Source organism: Sciurus carolinensis, chromosome 3 (assembly GCF_902686445.1).
Source record: "Sciurus carolinensis chromosome 3, mSciCar1.2, whole genome shotgun sequence".
Taxonomy (NCBI): Eukaryota; Metazoa; Chordata; class Mammalia; order Rodentia; family Sciuridae; genus Sciurus; species Sciurus carolinensis.
The window spans coordinates 108,997,686-109,014,739 of NC_062215.1; the positions used below are offsets into that span (position 1 = coordinate 108,997,686).

The 17,054-nt window shown below is 35.9% G+C and overlaps 1 protein-coding gene across 2 annotated transcripts in view; it reads right to left on the reverse strand.

Moving 5' to 3' along the window:
• Ccdc148 (coiled-coil domain containing 148) overlaps positions 1 to 17,054 on the reverse strand; it is a 327,462-nt gene that overhangs the window by 146,030 nt on the left and 164,378 nt on the right. For both annotated transcript variants that reach the window (XM_047547038.1, XM_047547039.1), the window contains 2 exons: positions 7,245 to 7,383; positions 4,793 to 4,999 (listed from right to left, as the gene is read on the reverse strand). In XM_047547038.1, the coding sequence (XP_047402994.1) occupies positions 4,793 to 4,999; positions 7,245 to 7,383 (346 nt within the window). The remainder of the gene's footprint in view (positions 1 to 4,792; positions 5,000 to 7,244; positions 7,384 to 17,054) is intronic.

The window sequence follows — 17,054 nt, forward strand, 5'->3', positions numbered from 1 at the left end:
AGGGTGGTCTAGGCTAGATATGGGCAGGGGCTGTAGTCTGGGAAAACCTAGAGGGTCAAGAAGAAAGTTTTGTTGGGAAGAATGAATGTTCTACTACTCTTTTGTCTAATCACTCTGGTGAGAGACATAAAAACCTCTACTTGCTACAGCAACTTACTGACAGGGAACTAAAATAAAAGAGAGTTCACATTATTTCAAAATTCCTTTAACATTTTTTACAAAGACACAAATCATCTAAATCACTCCCTAAAAGACCTTTTAAATTCTAAGACTAAGAATAAAATTATGGTTGAATGTTTAATTAATGTTTATTATAGCTAGCATATTAGTTTTAGAAAGTCAAATTTATGATACAATGAAGTAATATTTTTCACATTCTGTGGGTCTAATATATAGCACACTGGGGCCTAAAGTATAATAAATATCTTTTATTATTTTGTAGGATTCTTGTATGCAACCTGTGTGGGGCTGAGATAGTATTGAATTTCAAGATGAATGAGTTAGCGTGAACCTTAGGCAAGTCACTTCATCTTCCAGGACTCAGCTTTCAGATTTGCAAAATGCAGGGCAGGGGTAGATCCCCAACTCTTCTGCCACATTAAAAAATCATAATTAAAAAATAAGCATAATACAACATTTTAAATTACTATAGAATTCATAGATATACCTCTTCCCTTTTAGGATATATTTTTGGTCCCAGCTACAATGTGAGCCTCAGTTCTTCATTAGGAACACAAGTTCTGATGATAATACTATCTCTGTAGGAAACAGAATTCATTTTAGCACAATTTCATTCCAACTTCTTCGTTTCCTACCTATATTTGCCTTTTAGAAGTTTATTCCCTGAAAATTCAGAAATATTTGTTCACTCTTGTCTCAGTTCACTTTCTGTTACTATAACAAAGTATTTGAGGTTGGTAACTTATAGGTAAAGAGTTTTATTTGTCTCACAATTCTAATAGTTGAAGGGGCCAAACTGCCTGGTACCAGCATCTTGGCAAGGACCCCTGGCTGTGTGGTAGCAGGGGACAGAAACAGAATGAAAACTGGCTATGTGGAGAAAGGGCCAAGAATGTGGGGCTGCCTTCACTTTATAATAACATGGACTTATGAGAGGTAATTCACCCTGTGAGACCAGCATTGATGGCTTCTCAGGTAGTGACCCCATGACCTAATTACTTTCTGCTAGGCCTCATCTCTATAAGGTTCCTCCACTTCTCAGCATCACCACATAGGGGATGAGGCTTCCAGCACATGAATCTTTGCGGGGAGGCACTCAAACCATAGCAGTCCTCTGTGACTATGTCTCTCTGGGCAGACTCCATGTTCTGTTGTCACCTACAGTCAGGCACTGATCTCAACAGGCAAACACTCTACAGCAACTTTTGCACATTCTCTGATTGAGGATACTATAAAATAACACATATAAAGCCTCTATTAGAATGCCTAACATACAGGGAGTATTCAAAAGAGAGTGCCTGACACACTGGAGGGCATGATGTGTGGGAAATAATTAAAACACAGCATTTTTGCCCTGCATTCAGATGGTTCTTCTGTCACTAGATGAAAACTCAGAAGAATGTATCGCTCACTCTTGGGTTATAGAGGGGCCCATGGTAACTATAAGGCATAAAATATAGGTGTCCAGTTGCAAAAGATTGGTCAATTCCTTTCTCTCTATTCAGAAGGTGAGTTCTCTTTTCATTCCCTAGAATTTTAGACCAATAGGGTCCACAGGTAAGGAAGGAAAAGGAAGGAGAGATAAAGGAGGAAACAACAACATTCTCATTTGACAGTGACTGACACTGTTCAAAGCAGTAGTCAATGCTGACTTTTACCCTCTTAGAAATTTTGTAGCCTTGATTGCTAGCTGTATCCATCCTAGAAAAATGTCCCTGGTGTTGTCACATTTTCTTTTAACCACTTCTTTTCCAACTATCAGGTTCCCATTTATTGTTATTCCACCTAACTGGGGGATTCATTCACCTTGGATGTAGCACAGTTGGGCAGAAAAATCTTAGGTAGGATAATTTTGACAATGACCCCATTTCACTAACCAACAATTTCTTAAATAGGGCACATAAAAAGAGATGAATAGTATTTCCTTAGGACTTTCCGTCTTCCATTTAGGTATAAGAAGTTGAAAAGAATGTTGCTCCCACTTTAATAGCAAGCATTTTAAAAGCTGAATTGCCTACATTAGGACTTATCTTAAACCTGTCAGAGAGCAGAAGTCATAGAACAACAAACTAGCCTGATATTTAAGGGAAGACAGTACTTCAAGTAAAATTAAGAAGTTCTGTGAATTCAAAAACACCATTAAGATAAGCTATTGACTGAGAGAAAAAATAAAGAAATGAAACTTGTATACAGAATATGTAAAGAATACACAAATGAATAAGAAAAAAAGCAGATAACCCAAGGACAAAATGGGCAAAAACTTGAGCAGACATTCCACAAAAGAAGATAATCAACTGGATAATATATGAAAAGATGCTCTAATGCTTTATTCTAAATGGAAATGAAAACCACAACAAGGTACCAGTACTCAGTCACTAAATAAACTAAAATTAAGAACTGTCAATACCAATATTGGTGAAGACATGAATCAAATTCACGTTGTGAATTTTTATGATCATTTTGGAAAACTCCTTTGGCAATATTTTCCAAAGGTAAATATGCTGAAATCTTACAATTCAGCAACTTTGTTCCTAAATATCTACCCAAAAGAAATTAGCACATATGTTCATCCAAAGACATGCTGAAAATGTTCATAGCTCTATTATCATAACAGCAAATATCTGGAAATAATGAAAATTTCTATTAACAGAAAAGCACATAAATAAACTGTGAAATATATATACAATGAAATACTAAACAAGAAAGAACAAATGATGGTAACATGAAACAAATGATGAGCATAAGAATTATAAAGGCATATATATTATAGGATTTGATTTATATGAAGTTTGGACCAGACAAAAATCTATGTTGATGAGGTCAAAAGAGTGCTTACAGGTAGGGTTAGTATTTACTGAGAAGAACCATGAGAGAGAATTCTAGCTGCAGGAAGCATTCTGTATCTTAATCTTGAGTGTCTCCTTGGGTGTAAATGAAAATAAACTTCGTCAAATAGCACAGTTAAGTGCTATGAACTTTTCCACATATATGTTTACCTCGATGCGATACAATACAAAGAAAACATTACCTATAGCATAGCTCCAGTGCTAATGATAATATGGGCAGAATGAATATAAACAGAGAGAGTATGAGAACTTGTCATGGCCCCTTGATCCTGTCTGTTTCCCATCATTCTACAACAGAGAAGAAAATCACTTTAGCTCTGTAGCCTATGGTAGATTGGCCTTGATGCAGCTTCTCTCCCTTTTAGGTCCCAGAGTTATTCAGTGTAAAAAGAAATACCTTTTTTGTTTTAAAAACTGCAGAGCAAACATTTTTTCAAATGTTTAAAAATAAAGATACTTGTTTTTATATACTGTTAATTGTTATAGTGTCATCTTTCAGGACCTCTTCTATCAAGAGAATAAAGCTTCTTGTGCTCTCCTCATCCTACTGCATCATTTATCAACCAATAAAAATCTGAGAACTTTGCACATCTGCTATGCCTCAATACAATTTTAGTTTTTAATGGCCCCTGTCAACCCTCCTAGGGTGGTTGTGTTAGTCAGCTTTTTGTCACTGTGACTAAAATATCTGACAAGAACAATTTAGAGGAGAAAAAGTTCATTTTGGATCATAGTTTCAAAGATTCAGTCCATGGTCGTCTGACTCCATTGCTCTGGGCCAAAGATGAGCTTTCTGGCTGATAGGTGATGTGAAGGAAAATTGCTCAGTTCATGGGGACCAGGAAGCAGAGAGGGGAAGGGGCCAGGGGAAGATGCACCCTTCCAGAGCATGTCCCCAGGGATCCACCTCCTCCAGTCACACCCTATCTGCCTATAGCTTCTACCCAGTTAATCCATTAAAATTAATATGGACTAATTAGGTTACAGCTCTCACAATATTATCCTTTCACTCTGAATATTCCTGCATTAACACAGGCACTTTTGGGAGACATCTCATATCCAGACCATGACAAGGGCCATATCCACATCAGGCTTCCAGGACTCTGGCACCTGTGGTGTCAGGATCGCAGCTCCTCCCAACACAGCAGCTGCACATTCTTTCAGTTTTGCCACTGAGGCAGGTCCTCAGTATTTCCCTGTGAGCATCAAACACTAGCCCTTAATCCTTCCAACTGTGAGGGTTACCTTTTAAGTTCTTGGAGCCATCCCAGAGGTTCCCTCATTGGGTATGAGCAGGAAAAAACCTCACCTCATCCCCCACACTTTGTTGAAGGTTACACACAACCCAGTAATCTTCCCCCAACATATCTCCTCACCAAGCCTTTCTCCTCTTCCTAATTTTGCATATATTTGATGTGAATGAGAAGTCTGAGGGCCTTTGAGCACTAGACAGTTTGTAAATATGTTGCATTTTCATTCTACTTTACTCTGGTGCCCAGCATCTATGGTGATGTTAGGTGTCTCCATCAAAATCTCAATATTAATATCCTGTTATTGTAATTTCAGATGGAACCTTAAGAAATTATTGATTATTGACTATTTTTGATGGTAAAGAATTGAAATTTCATATGGTTCAAACTAACAGTTTTATTCAGGATAGGTTTTTCAGAGAACCTGAAATTTAGGTTGGATTTGAACAAAAGGAAAAGTGGGTTCTTCAGTGAATACCCAGAAAAATATTAAAACAGCTTCTATGAGCACCTTACCTTGGCTTTCAGATCAGCACACAGTTCCTGTTGTTTTTTCCTGTCTTTAGCCAATATGCTGTCCATTTCATGAGCTGCACAGGCCTCAAGGAGGGTGAGTACTGCCTTCTGTATGAAGTCTTTTCTATTCTTATTCCAATATTCTATTAGAATCCTTCTCTGCTCCCTAGCAAAGTGATATTGGTCACAATGTTTCTCATGTTCTACCTGAAAAGATAACAGATGGTGAACACTTATCATTATGAAAATGAGCCTATGATTTATGTCATTGTTATAAAAATGAATAGAATTAATTATAACCAATGATTTTGAAAAAGTAGGGGCAAACATCTTAATAGTAAACACCCTAAACCAGTAACCAGGTAGTCACTCCAAATTGCAGTCTGTGGCTGACTGACAACTCAAGAAAGGTAATTTAATGTTTATTAGTCCTTTAATAAATCCTTACTTTCCTCATATAGGATGGATTTAGACTAAGTAGCCTCTAAAACAACTTTCACTTCTAAGTGACATGATTCAGTTGAGCAGAAAGCAAGAGTCCCTCCATATATAATTTTTAAACCCACCATTTTTAAGTCAGGTTTGGCATTTTTTAACAAACATATCAAGTCTTTCTGACAACATAAAACATAAACATAAACATAAAAATTGCTATAATAATCCTGAAGATTCAAATTGCCTTTAATTATTGAAACATTCAGATGTTAGAATGCCTAAACTTAATTATAGCAAGGACATTTATCTTTCCCATCTTGTACTCTAGAGGGATATAACATTGTCACATGGTAACAAGGGACACTTTTGGCAGTTATTCTCAATCATGGAAAGTAAGGGGTTGGCAGGGGGGGTGGAGCAGGGCACAGGAAGAGTGTAAAAGAAGAGTCTGAGAAGTTAAAAATCTCCTGCAGGTGATTCTGAATATCTCGTACAAAGGTGTGTCTTCTGAAGTGAAGCATCACTGATCTGAATGATTCTTTTTTTTTTTTTTTTAGTACAGACCACACTTCTGCATTTACATACTATTTAATCCCTAAATGATATGAGAAAAGAAGCTAGCAAGCAGGATAGGGTATTTCCCACCTAAAATAACACTTCAGGTATGCTTAATTAGGTACATGATCAAACAGACTGTGGTCTCACTTACACCAAGTATCAGCCACTAAAACTGTTCTGTAAACGTCTTAGCTTTGTTCGATAAAGCCAAAAATATATTTAACATCTGTCAAACATTAAGAAAGGAATGATACACCATACAGAAACATGTTCTAATCAGTCCAATGTCAAATAAAAATGCAAAACTATCATTTAGATTGTAATAAAAATATAAAAATCTACAAGGTTAACAATGGCAACTGGTCACAGAAGCAAAAAGAATTGATCAGGAATTTAGTAAATTAAGGATGTAGAAAAAAAATCCAGAGTTAATTATTTATCAGGTAAGAGGTATCTGTTTTAGATTAGAATTTAAACAATTAATTGTTGAGATGGTGGTAGCAGGAGGAAAATAGTAAGAATGCAGGAAATGGTCCCTCTAAGTATGTGGTCTTTGCTTCAGTTTCTTAATCAGAAAATAAGAATAACAATAGTACTACTTTCATCCACTGCTATGTGTGTTAAAGGGAGTTTCCCCAAAACTAACATACAGTACTTCTATATACATGTCAGTATTGCTGTTACATGCTTAACTTAAAACTATTATAAAAGTGCAGAGTATGTAATAATATTTTATATCATGGTGCCTTTAATAACTAAGAGCCTGTACATGCTTGTTTACATGTAATTTATAAGACAAGTTATCGTAAAATTAATTGGTGACACAGTAAACTCTATTTTCTTGTGTTTGTGGTGTTTCCCATGAAAGAATGAAACAATAATTTCCCAGTTCCTTCACATGGAAATTTCATTCATGCCTTTGAGTTCTAAATTTGTGGCATTTGTGTTTTCTACCCATTTAGGGGAACAGGCAAAGCTGCAATGATGGGGAAGGTACAAGTAAGTGCCGTCTCCCAGGGTGAGGGTTGGCATTCCATGACTAGAGGGCCTGAGGTGCGGCAGACTATGGATACAGGGGTAGGCTTTTCACTTTCAGGAAAGATCTAGACATGGTAGAACCTCTAAGAGTAGGAAGGTAGGTGTTTGGACACCTGGGGTCAAACACTAACAGAGCAGTCTGGGAGCCATGGTGAAGATTTTTATGGCAAGTTGGCACAGAAAGAATAAGTGTTGCCCTTTCCTTCTTATGTACTGTATAGATTTGAAAAAATGACCTGCACAGACTTTCAATCTATAATTCTACTATTTTCTATAGGGTAGGAAAAAAATAAATTTTAGATTACTTTTACACACACACACACACACACATATATATATATATACTTATTTATTTATCTTAATAATCATTGACCACTAAACATTTCAACTTGCTAGTGTTTAGGAAGGATCCAGCACTCACCAGGTCACTCCTGGATTTGTGAGGAAAATATCTTTGTAACATATCCAGATACAGAGTCCTTCTGCAAAAGAGATCTCTAGGATACTGATCTAAAATAGCCTGGTAAATCCAGTGATCTTCTTTGCTTAGTTGGAAGTTTCTGAAAGCAACAAAAATGTTACAATATATAGTTTAGAAATCATGGATTTTAAAGGAATTTCAAATTACTCAAACTATTAGCATAATCGCATAAATGAGGCACTGATTCATTGATTGATTGATTTGAGGTATTGGGGATTTAACCTAGGGGCACTTTACCACTGAGCTACATTTCCAGCCCTTTTAAAATTGTTTTTATTTTGAGATAGGGTCTCACTAAGTTTTCCAGGTTTTTGGCTTACAATTTGGAATCCTCCTGCCTCAACCTCCCAAGTTGCTGAGTTTACATGTGCACACGAGTGCACCCAGCCCAATGAAGTATTTTTAAAATGTTAGCCAAATATAAAGTCCATGAAAGAAAAGTTTGTAAATTCTAATACATTGGATCCTTTCAATACTTTGTCTTTCCATGAGTTCTAGGAATAATTTGAAGAATTATTGATGAGAAATAATATTTTTTTAAAATGTTTATTCTATGATGCCTACAGTAATATTTTAAAAATCATCCATCTTTTTTCCCCACATCCACACCAACATCTATTATTTGTTTGTGTTCTTAATAAAAGCCATTCTAATTGGAGTAAGATGAAATCTTAAGAGTTGTTTTAATTTGCATTTCTCTAATTACTAGAGATGTTGAGCACTTTTTTATACATAAGGGGGTGGGTGGGGAATGAGAGAATAATGGGGTAACTTCAGAATATGTAGAAGAAAATGAGAGGGAGGGGGTATAAAAAATGGTGGAATGAGACAGATATCATTGCCCTATGTACATGTATGATTACACGAATGGTATGAATCTGCATTGTGTACAACCATAGAAATGAAATTATGTACCCCGTTTGTGTACAATGAATCAAAATGCAGTCTGTAAAAAATTAAAAGCTAAATAAAATTTTAAAAAATCATTGATTAATGAAATAAATAAATACTGGAAAATAGGTTATTATAATACAGATTAAAAAGGATTTTTTTCTTATTCAAAACAGGACCTAGACAAGGCAAATACAAATGTGGACAGTTACGTGAACAATTATATAAAGGAAGATAAAGTCAGAATGAGGAAGGTACTTACTTAAGATTTGAATTCAAAGGAAGCCTATAACTATCTTTTACTTTACCCTCTTAATTGCTAGCTTTCTTGGGATAATACTAAATACTGGTAATGAAAAGAAAACAGCCAGACACAGTGGCACACACCTGTCATCCCAGATGCTTGGGAGGCTGAGGCAAGAGGATTGCGAGTTCAAAGTCAGCCTCAGCAAAAGCGAGGCACTAAGCAACTCAGGGAGACCCTGTTTCTAAATAAAATATAAAATAGGACTGGGAATTCTCCCCTGAGATCAATTCCCATTCCTCCTGCCCCAAAAAAGAAAAGAAAAGAAATGGTGCTAAATTTTAGATCCCTAAAGAAATCATTTATAAACACAATCCCTGCAAATTGCTTCCCAATCACATGTCCACTCTGCTCCAAAATCCTTTATTCCTTTCAGAACATTCATAGACACTGGCTTAGTTCATGTTCTGTATAAAGTATTAGCAAAATCCTATGCAAGGTGAAAAGGTTGAATTATCAGTCTGAACTCTAAATTAATGCCTCTTTATATTCTGAGTTTATTTGCATATTATTATCCTGTTTAATAAATTAGAATAATCAAATACAGATGCAATCAGAGGTAATATTTTTAGCAACAAATATTTCTTTGATCCACTATGGAGATTGACCATTGTTTATTTCTACTACATTAGTGGTCTTATACTTTAAAGTTAAGTTTGCAATCCAAAATTTTTTAATGTCTTTATACCCCTGAAAAATATTTAACAATGTAAAAAAAAAAAATAAAACAACCTTTAAATCAGTGATACTAAGGGGAGTTCAACTGTTCTCATATAAGGTTATGCATTTCTAAAAGGCATGCCATTTTTCTAGTAAGTAAGAAAAAAAGAAAAATTGCTTTTCAAAGAAAAAAAAGAACTTCTTCACCTGCTTTATAATGGAATGAAAAAGAGGGTTGGAGATGTTCTACCAGTAAAAAGAATACTCTATGGTTCTTCAGTATGACATAATAATCTATTGCAAAGAAAGAATTTGAGAGGAATTCATTCATTGAACACAGCAAGTGTTTTGGTTCTGTCAGAATCGGTTCTGCATGTACAGACAAAGTCTTCTGCAAATAAAGCATTTCAAGCAGGAAAATTAAGCCAGGAGAAAGGTTGCCTGAGTGTACTTGGTATTCCAAACACCTTCAGATTTTCATGGACAATATCTCAGATCCTTTCTCAAGGAACCCATTTGCATCCATGGTGACCTGAATGCATTTTAACAGCAAAGTTAGCCAGATAAATTCTCCAATACCACACCATAAGCAACAAAATAAGAACAGAACTAAAGTACACGTCCTAGTTAATATTTTTAAACTGTCACTGTAATTGAAGGGCCTTGAACGTGTTTTGAATTTCCACCTTCATTTGATTACAAATGTGAATATATGTGGGTGGTGTGTCCTTTGGAGGAAAAGTGACAGAACCTAGGTCCAACAAGTTTCCTGTTCTTTTAAATTGTCATTCATCTATATAGTGGAGGTGGCTGGTACCATGCCCAGATTGCCTTAATTGGCTGGACTGCCCATCACCAACATGCTGTGAGTACTGGCTGATAAATCCTTGAATTATGAGCCCCTCCCTTCTCTGGAGAAATGCCCTTGGCCCATTGGGAGCTGCCTCACCCAAGAGGCTACGCTTCCACCTTCCTTTCAGGGTCAATCACAACAAATGCCTGACAGACCAGCCCACTTGCCTCCAGATGTGACCAACTCTGACACATTCTCCCTGTAAGGGTCTCACTGCAGAAGCCAACAGAAGATCCAGTCTCCACTGAGACCTCCTCCTTGCTCCCACATCTCCCCTCCCCTATTCTGCTTCCTTCAAAGTATCTTCTGAGAGCATCCCCTGTCCCCCTGCAAAATAAAAATCATTGTCCTAGAAATCCTTGTTTCAGTTTTGTTTCTATAGAACCCAGTCTAAGATAATCTACAAGCAATCTTACCCATAATTTTCAAAAAGAGTTTAAATCTTTTGGTAAATGGAGAAGTTCTTTCAAACTAATTGCTTTGATGATTTCTCCTACTAAATGGTGGTGCAAGATTGTGGCTGTCCTCAAAGAGAAAATGTGAATAACAAACATTTACAAAGTGCTTTTCATATAAAAGCACACATTAGGCAGTGTACATTGCTATAAATAAATATAGCAGCAGGAGAATATGTGCAAATTTGAGTGCAGGAGACTGCATTTTTACACATTTCGTAAATGTATTAATTAGGTGCCATTTTAGTGCAACATTAAAAACCACTTAAACATATGAAACGACTATGAAACATTAAAACCAGATATTTCAAACCAAGTATGCCATGAACAGTGATGACATCCATTTTGACCTCCTTGTTGATTTGAGAAGTCTCATATTCCAACAGCTTTTCTAGTTACCACAATTACGCAAATTTTAAGACATTTTTCTAGTACATGTAGAATAAAAATGAAAAACATGCTGAAAGAAAATGACATATAAATACTCACAATATTATTATTTTTAGAGTAGTTTCCAGAGCTGCAGGCTTAAATCTTAAGGCAAATATTTACATGGACAATAATAAAGGCATAGCCCTACATTTCCATTAGAATGCTGCTTATAAGGGAGGGGGAAATCTCCTACTATTACATATATCCACTCCACATGCTGAGACTTTGCATAGTAAAAATTCAAGAGGAATACTCAAACACAACAGCCTGTTCAAAAAAACGAAGCAGCCATTTTCTAGAAACATGGTCTTTAAGCCTCTAAAATAAAATCATATTCAATATATCTATATTTCTAAATTTAAATTTTTTTAAATCTGGACATATTTTTCTGATCAAATCTTTTTGTTTGTTTGTTTGTTTGTTTGTTTTGGATAGAAAAGTCTGTATAAAATAACTTAGACCCAGGTTAGCTTTTACTTTTCAAAGTTCTTGTTGAATTTAACTGTTTTGCTGGTAATTATGATAACAAGCTAGCTAAGTTAGAGTGAAAAATATTCTGATCTCTTATCTACCTTCTGAATTTTAAAGATGAATATCATTTTTTAAAGAAAAGTTTAGAATTATCCTAAATTTTATAATTAAAAATATATTTAAACAAAAAATATTTGGCAGCTATCAGTAATTTATATTCTTTTGGTCCATCCAAATTTTCTAATTTAAAGTGCTTTGTAATTTTTATCTTTATCACAGAACACCAAGATCTTACTCTTTTCAGACTTGTTGAGCGTTTCAAATACTTTAGGAAATTTCATTTGCAGAAGGGTAAGGCATTTAGCACCCAGTCCCCAGGAAGCCTCCCCATTCACAAATACAGAAGTGCACAGATATCACAGCATTATGATTTTTCAGGAAGTGAGACAAAACAGGTAATTCAGAAAACAAGGACAACCAGTCTATAAAAATTCAACCTGACCCAGACTGGTTGTCTCTGTAATTCTACCTCTCTGAGCCATTGCAAAAGGCCTAAATTGACTCACAAATAACTAAGCTTCTAGTTTCCATCATAGTCACATTTAAACCACTTCCCTTGGGTACTGGCTCCACAACATCAAAAATTATTTGGGGACAGAGGTGGGGCAAGAATGACAAAAAAGATAGTTACAGGTACTTTAATGACAGAAACAAGTCTATGAAACTAAGCATTGTGTTTATAAACTGACTGAGAGCTGTTAATATTTCCTCCAGGGGAAGGGAGCTTTCTAAGCAAAATGATAATTAGTATCTTCTAAAGCTAGTTGATGCAGTTATCAACATCTGAGTACTGTCTGAGATTGGGAAATGACCATAGTGAAACTGGCCTAAAGGAAAACTCTTATCTCTTAAAGCATAATAATGCCACAGGTGACACCTAGAGCTCCTCCATTAAATAGCAGAGAGCCACCAATGGATTAATGTGGATGAACAATAGCCCCATCCCAAACCCCATCTGGCTGCATCAGGTCTGATCCTGTAGAGAATACAACTCTATTTCCCTTTTCAATTTTGTCTTTCCAAAATAGACCAATCTATTCAGTTCGATTCCTAAAATTGTCTTCTTATCCACCAACTACCCCACCCCAGTCTGACTGTCTAAATACACATCTTTGATTTTCAGTCTGGTTTATAGGGGAGATCCTGGTCGCATACCCATTTCTAACCAACAAAATATGCTCCTGTTATTTCTTGGGTATGTACGTTTTCTTCCTAGGAGATTCATTCACATTTAGAAGTTCTTACCTCCAGGGTCCCTGAGTTCTACTCAGTCTAGTTGTTCAGGTAGGAGATGACAACCAGACTTAAGTGGACTGTAAGGAGCATGGTCAAAATTCATTGACTTGAAAAATTAAAAAAGGTGGCCTATAAGGCAAAGCCAGGACTTGTACCAGCATCCAAATCTTCATTCTTCTGAGGGGTGACAGGAAGGAGAAAATATGGCATGGCTCTAAAAGTGATAGTTCCAAAATTTCTTATAGGAAGGTTTAGGAATGGGAATTTGACCAAAAGAGATTGCTAAGTGATCTATTTAGTGCAGACAACCATTCACAAGCTTCCCATTCCTCTAGCCAGTGTTTTTGTGAGTGCATGGATAAAAGACCCAATTCTGGTCAATGAAATGTAAAGTCAGTCTTCCAAGGAAAGGGTTTCCAAGTTCTTGAAAGGAGTTACAAAAAAGGAAAGTCTCTTTGTGCTTCTGGATGTCAGATGTTATGTGGAACTGCTGTAGTCATCTATACATAAATCATGTAACCTGCAAGAAGGCAGGGCAAGAGAAAGAAAAATAAGCCTTACTGTCCTTGGGCTTCCTTACCTCCAGACATCTTGTTAAATAAGGAATTGTTCCATTATTTGACTTACTTTAAGTTGGGTCAGGGATTTTTACCTAAAGATATTCTAATTGACAGTTAAGAAAGAAAAATTACTTATTTAATATAATCCTAATATTGCTTTGGAAGGAAAATCCTAGAAATGGATGTAGATATGAAAGAGATGTAGAGTCAATGTGCTCAGATACCAGCATCTAAAATAATAGGTAAATATTCCTCAACTGATTGGGGGACGGATAAATTTTTAACACTATTGGCCATTTTTAAGGTAAAACAAAAAATGCCTCTAACTCAAATGAATAGAATCAGTGAAGACTAGATTATCTATGAATACATTATTTGCTCTAATTTTTTTTTTTTTTTTGGTACCTGGGATTAAAACCAGGGGTGCTTAACCACTGAGCCTCATCCCCAGCTTTTTTTGTGTTTTATTTTGAGATAGGGTCTTGCTAAGTTGCTCAGAGTCTCACTAAGTTGCAAGGCTGGCTTTGAACTTGTGATCTCCTGCCTCAACCTCCCCAGCTGCTGGGATTACAAGCATGTACCACTGTACTGGGCCTTCTCTAATTTTTTTAAAAGTCCTTATATTGAGCCAAAATCTGCCCCCAAGTTACCATTATAATCTTCAGTTTTGAGGGGCACAAACATTTTTAAGTGTAGCAAAGTTGAATTGAATAAAGTGATTTTAAATAGATATTCTGACTCAATTTTCTAGGTCCAAAACAAGAATAATAAAATAGGCCTATTCTTGTGGAATTATATGAATAAAATTTCAATTAATCATCATCAGGATTTCTGAAATTCAAATTATCACATTAAAATGTTATCATATACTTCAAATAAACTATTAGTAATCATTAAGAAATTATAAGAATGGATTGAAAGACTAATGATTCTTTTTCTCAGTTTATTTTTTTAGATGTTAACAATGTTCAACTTTATGTTCTTTTATAAGCACTAATATGGCAAATAAGCTTAAATCTGTGAATGCAGTATTTATTTCTTACATTACTGGTTCCATATAGTGTCAGTTCTAATGATTATTGCTCCTTCAAAGGATTCTATTTTATCACAGTTGGACTTCAAGTATAAGTAGTATGGAAAACTTGTTATGAGCAATTGATTTGGTATATAAAATACATGTTATAATTACCCTTGTCAAAATTATCTTGCCCATATTAATTTTTTCTTATCTTTGCTTGTAGACATATGTATTTCATTTTAATAACAAATTCAAGTTATTATTCAGGTTTAAAGTAATAAGTGTCAACTGTCCTGGACCCAAATCTGTCAAGCTGTGGTTTCCATTCCCTTCAATCAATTTTCTCAAGATAAATTTGAAAAATGAAAACTTGCTGTAAATAATATTACCCCTCCAACCTGTAAAACTCAGATTTTTCAGTTTCTTAAGGAATTGAAAATGTAGCCTCAATCACCATTATACTGTGGAATCTCTAGCTGAAATAAAGTATCAAGAGTGTGACCTACACTCTTACCTCCGAAAGCAGTCAAGTGTTCTTGGTCACCCACCCTTGGTCCTGGGAAGCAGCTGGGAAACCAACCTGGACACTGACCCCCAAAACTCTTTAAAATAATTCTTATAGCCTTAAGACACTAAAAAATGCTCTACCTGGCCCCACTGGTGAGGCCTGTCCTTTGTGAGACCTTCAGACACTGACAACACTTTGATTTGCTACCAGGCATGGTGCTCCACACCCACCTGGACCCACTGAGGTGGTACCAACTCCATAAGACCTATAGAAACTGATAGGAACCTCAAATCTACAGCTGGAAACACTGCACGTTGAATTGTCAGAAAATGTACCTCACATAAGAGAGCTGCATCTCAATTGGTGGTACAAAACTTGGAAAGTACCACGACTTCTAAAATACCGACAACATTGCCAATGTTGATTAGAACTGAAGAAGCTACATGGATGCTACATCAGATAATCTATGTGAAACAATAGGTAACAATACAGTCTGTCCAATCAATACTCCAGGACACATTACCAGGAGAAACATATTTATTAAAAAAAAAAAAAAAAAAAAAAAAAAAAAAAAACTACCATATACATTTGGTAGAGGCAACTGAACTGCCAGATGTTCAAATATCAATATTAGGGACACCAGAATTACAAAGAAGGTTAACATGGCATGTTTTTCAAAGAAGACAATAACTCTCTAGCAGCATACCCTGAAGAAAGGGAAATGAATGAATTGTCTGAAAAAAATTTTTAAGTAATTTTAAGAAAATTTAATAAGATATAAGAAAATATAGACAAATCAAAAAATTAGTAAGATAATTTATGACAAGAACGAGAAATTTGGCAAGGAAATAGAAATCACAATAAAAAAAAACCAATGAGAAATATTGGAGCTAAAGATTTAATAGATGAAAATTTAAGATACAGTGGAGTGCCTCAACAGCAAAATAGATCAGGTAGAAGAATTCTTTCTTGTCTGAGCTTGAAAAACAGGTCTTTTGAAATAACCTTATAAAATTAAAAAAGAAAAAATTACCAAGAATGGAGAAATGTTTTGAGTTATGGGACACTATTAAGTGAGAAAGCCTTTGTATTATGGGTATTCTGGAAGGAGAAGAGAAAGGAAAAGTCATAGAAAATGAATTCAACAAGACAGTAGCTGAAATTTTCTATATTTTGAGAATGATACAGACATCCAAGTCCACGAGGCTTAGAGTTCCCAAAGAATTGAACCAAAAAAATATTCTCTCTGATGTGTATTATAGACAAACTGTCAAAGGTGCAAGACAAAGAATTATATAAACAAGAGAAAAGTATCAAGTCACATATAAAGCAATCCCCACTTAGACTAACTGCAGGCTTCCCAGTACAAAGTAGGCCAGGAGATAATGCACTGATATATTCAAAGTTCTGAAAAACAACCAAACAAAAAATTGCCAACAAGGATAATATAGCCAGCAAATCTATACTTCAGAAATTAAGGAGGAATAAAGTCTTTCCAGGATAAACAAAAACTGAGGAAATTCATCACCATGAGAATCACTACAAAAAAATGCTCAAGAGTTCTAAAGATGGCGAATTGAAGGAAGGGCACACTCTCCAGTTGTTCTGGGGTTCAAGACTCAGGCAGCAGGAGTATTGCTTCTCAGTGAGGTGGGTGACTGAGGGAATTCACTGAAATTCAATATTGGACAATAAAATAAGCATAAAGACACAAATTCAGGAGCTTTGAACATAGAACAAAAAATAATACATTAGAGACACGACAGCTTTGCCTCCAGTGGCAGCATTAGTGCCACTGGTTCCCTGGAGAGGGGAGGGATAAACACAGGCAGAAAGAAAGCAAGCACTGTGAATATATTTGGCACAGGAGAACCTGAGGAACAAAGAGGGAAGTTGATCTTATCTGACCCAGAGACAGTGTGGCAAGCTGATGATTGAAAAGTGCTCTGAATCTCTCAACTAGTAATTAGAGAGTTGAGGCAAAAACCATTTGCAAGGGGACCTGGGGCAGCTTGCAACAGTGGAATCTCAGGAGTTTATAAAAAGTGTTGCTATACTTTCCAGTAAATACCTGCCATGGGGTCCAGAGTATGCCTGACCCAGTGTGACTGAAACAAGCCCAATGAGGATTGTGTCAAGGGGGATCCAAGTTGGAGATACTGAGAGGACAGAGGCTTGATTTCCTTTATTTCGAGTGGCTCATGCAACCAGCCAGGGAGAGGCTAGAAACTGCTCAGGCAGGTACTTCAGCACTCCAAATCTAATCCTGGGAAGTCCACATCCACAGTGGTGGAATATGAGA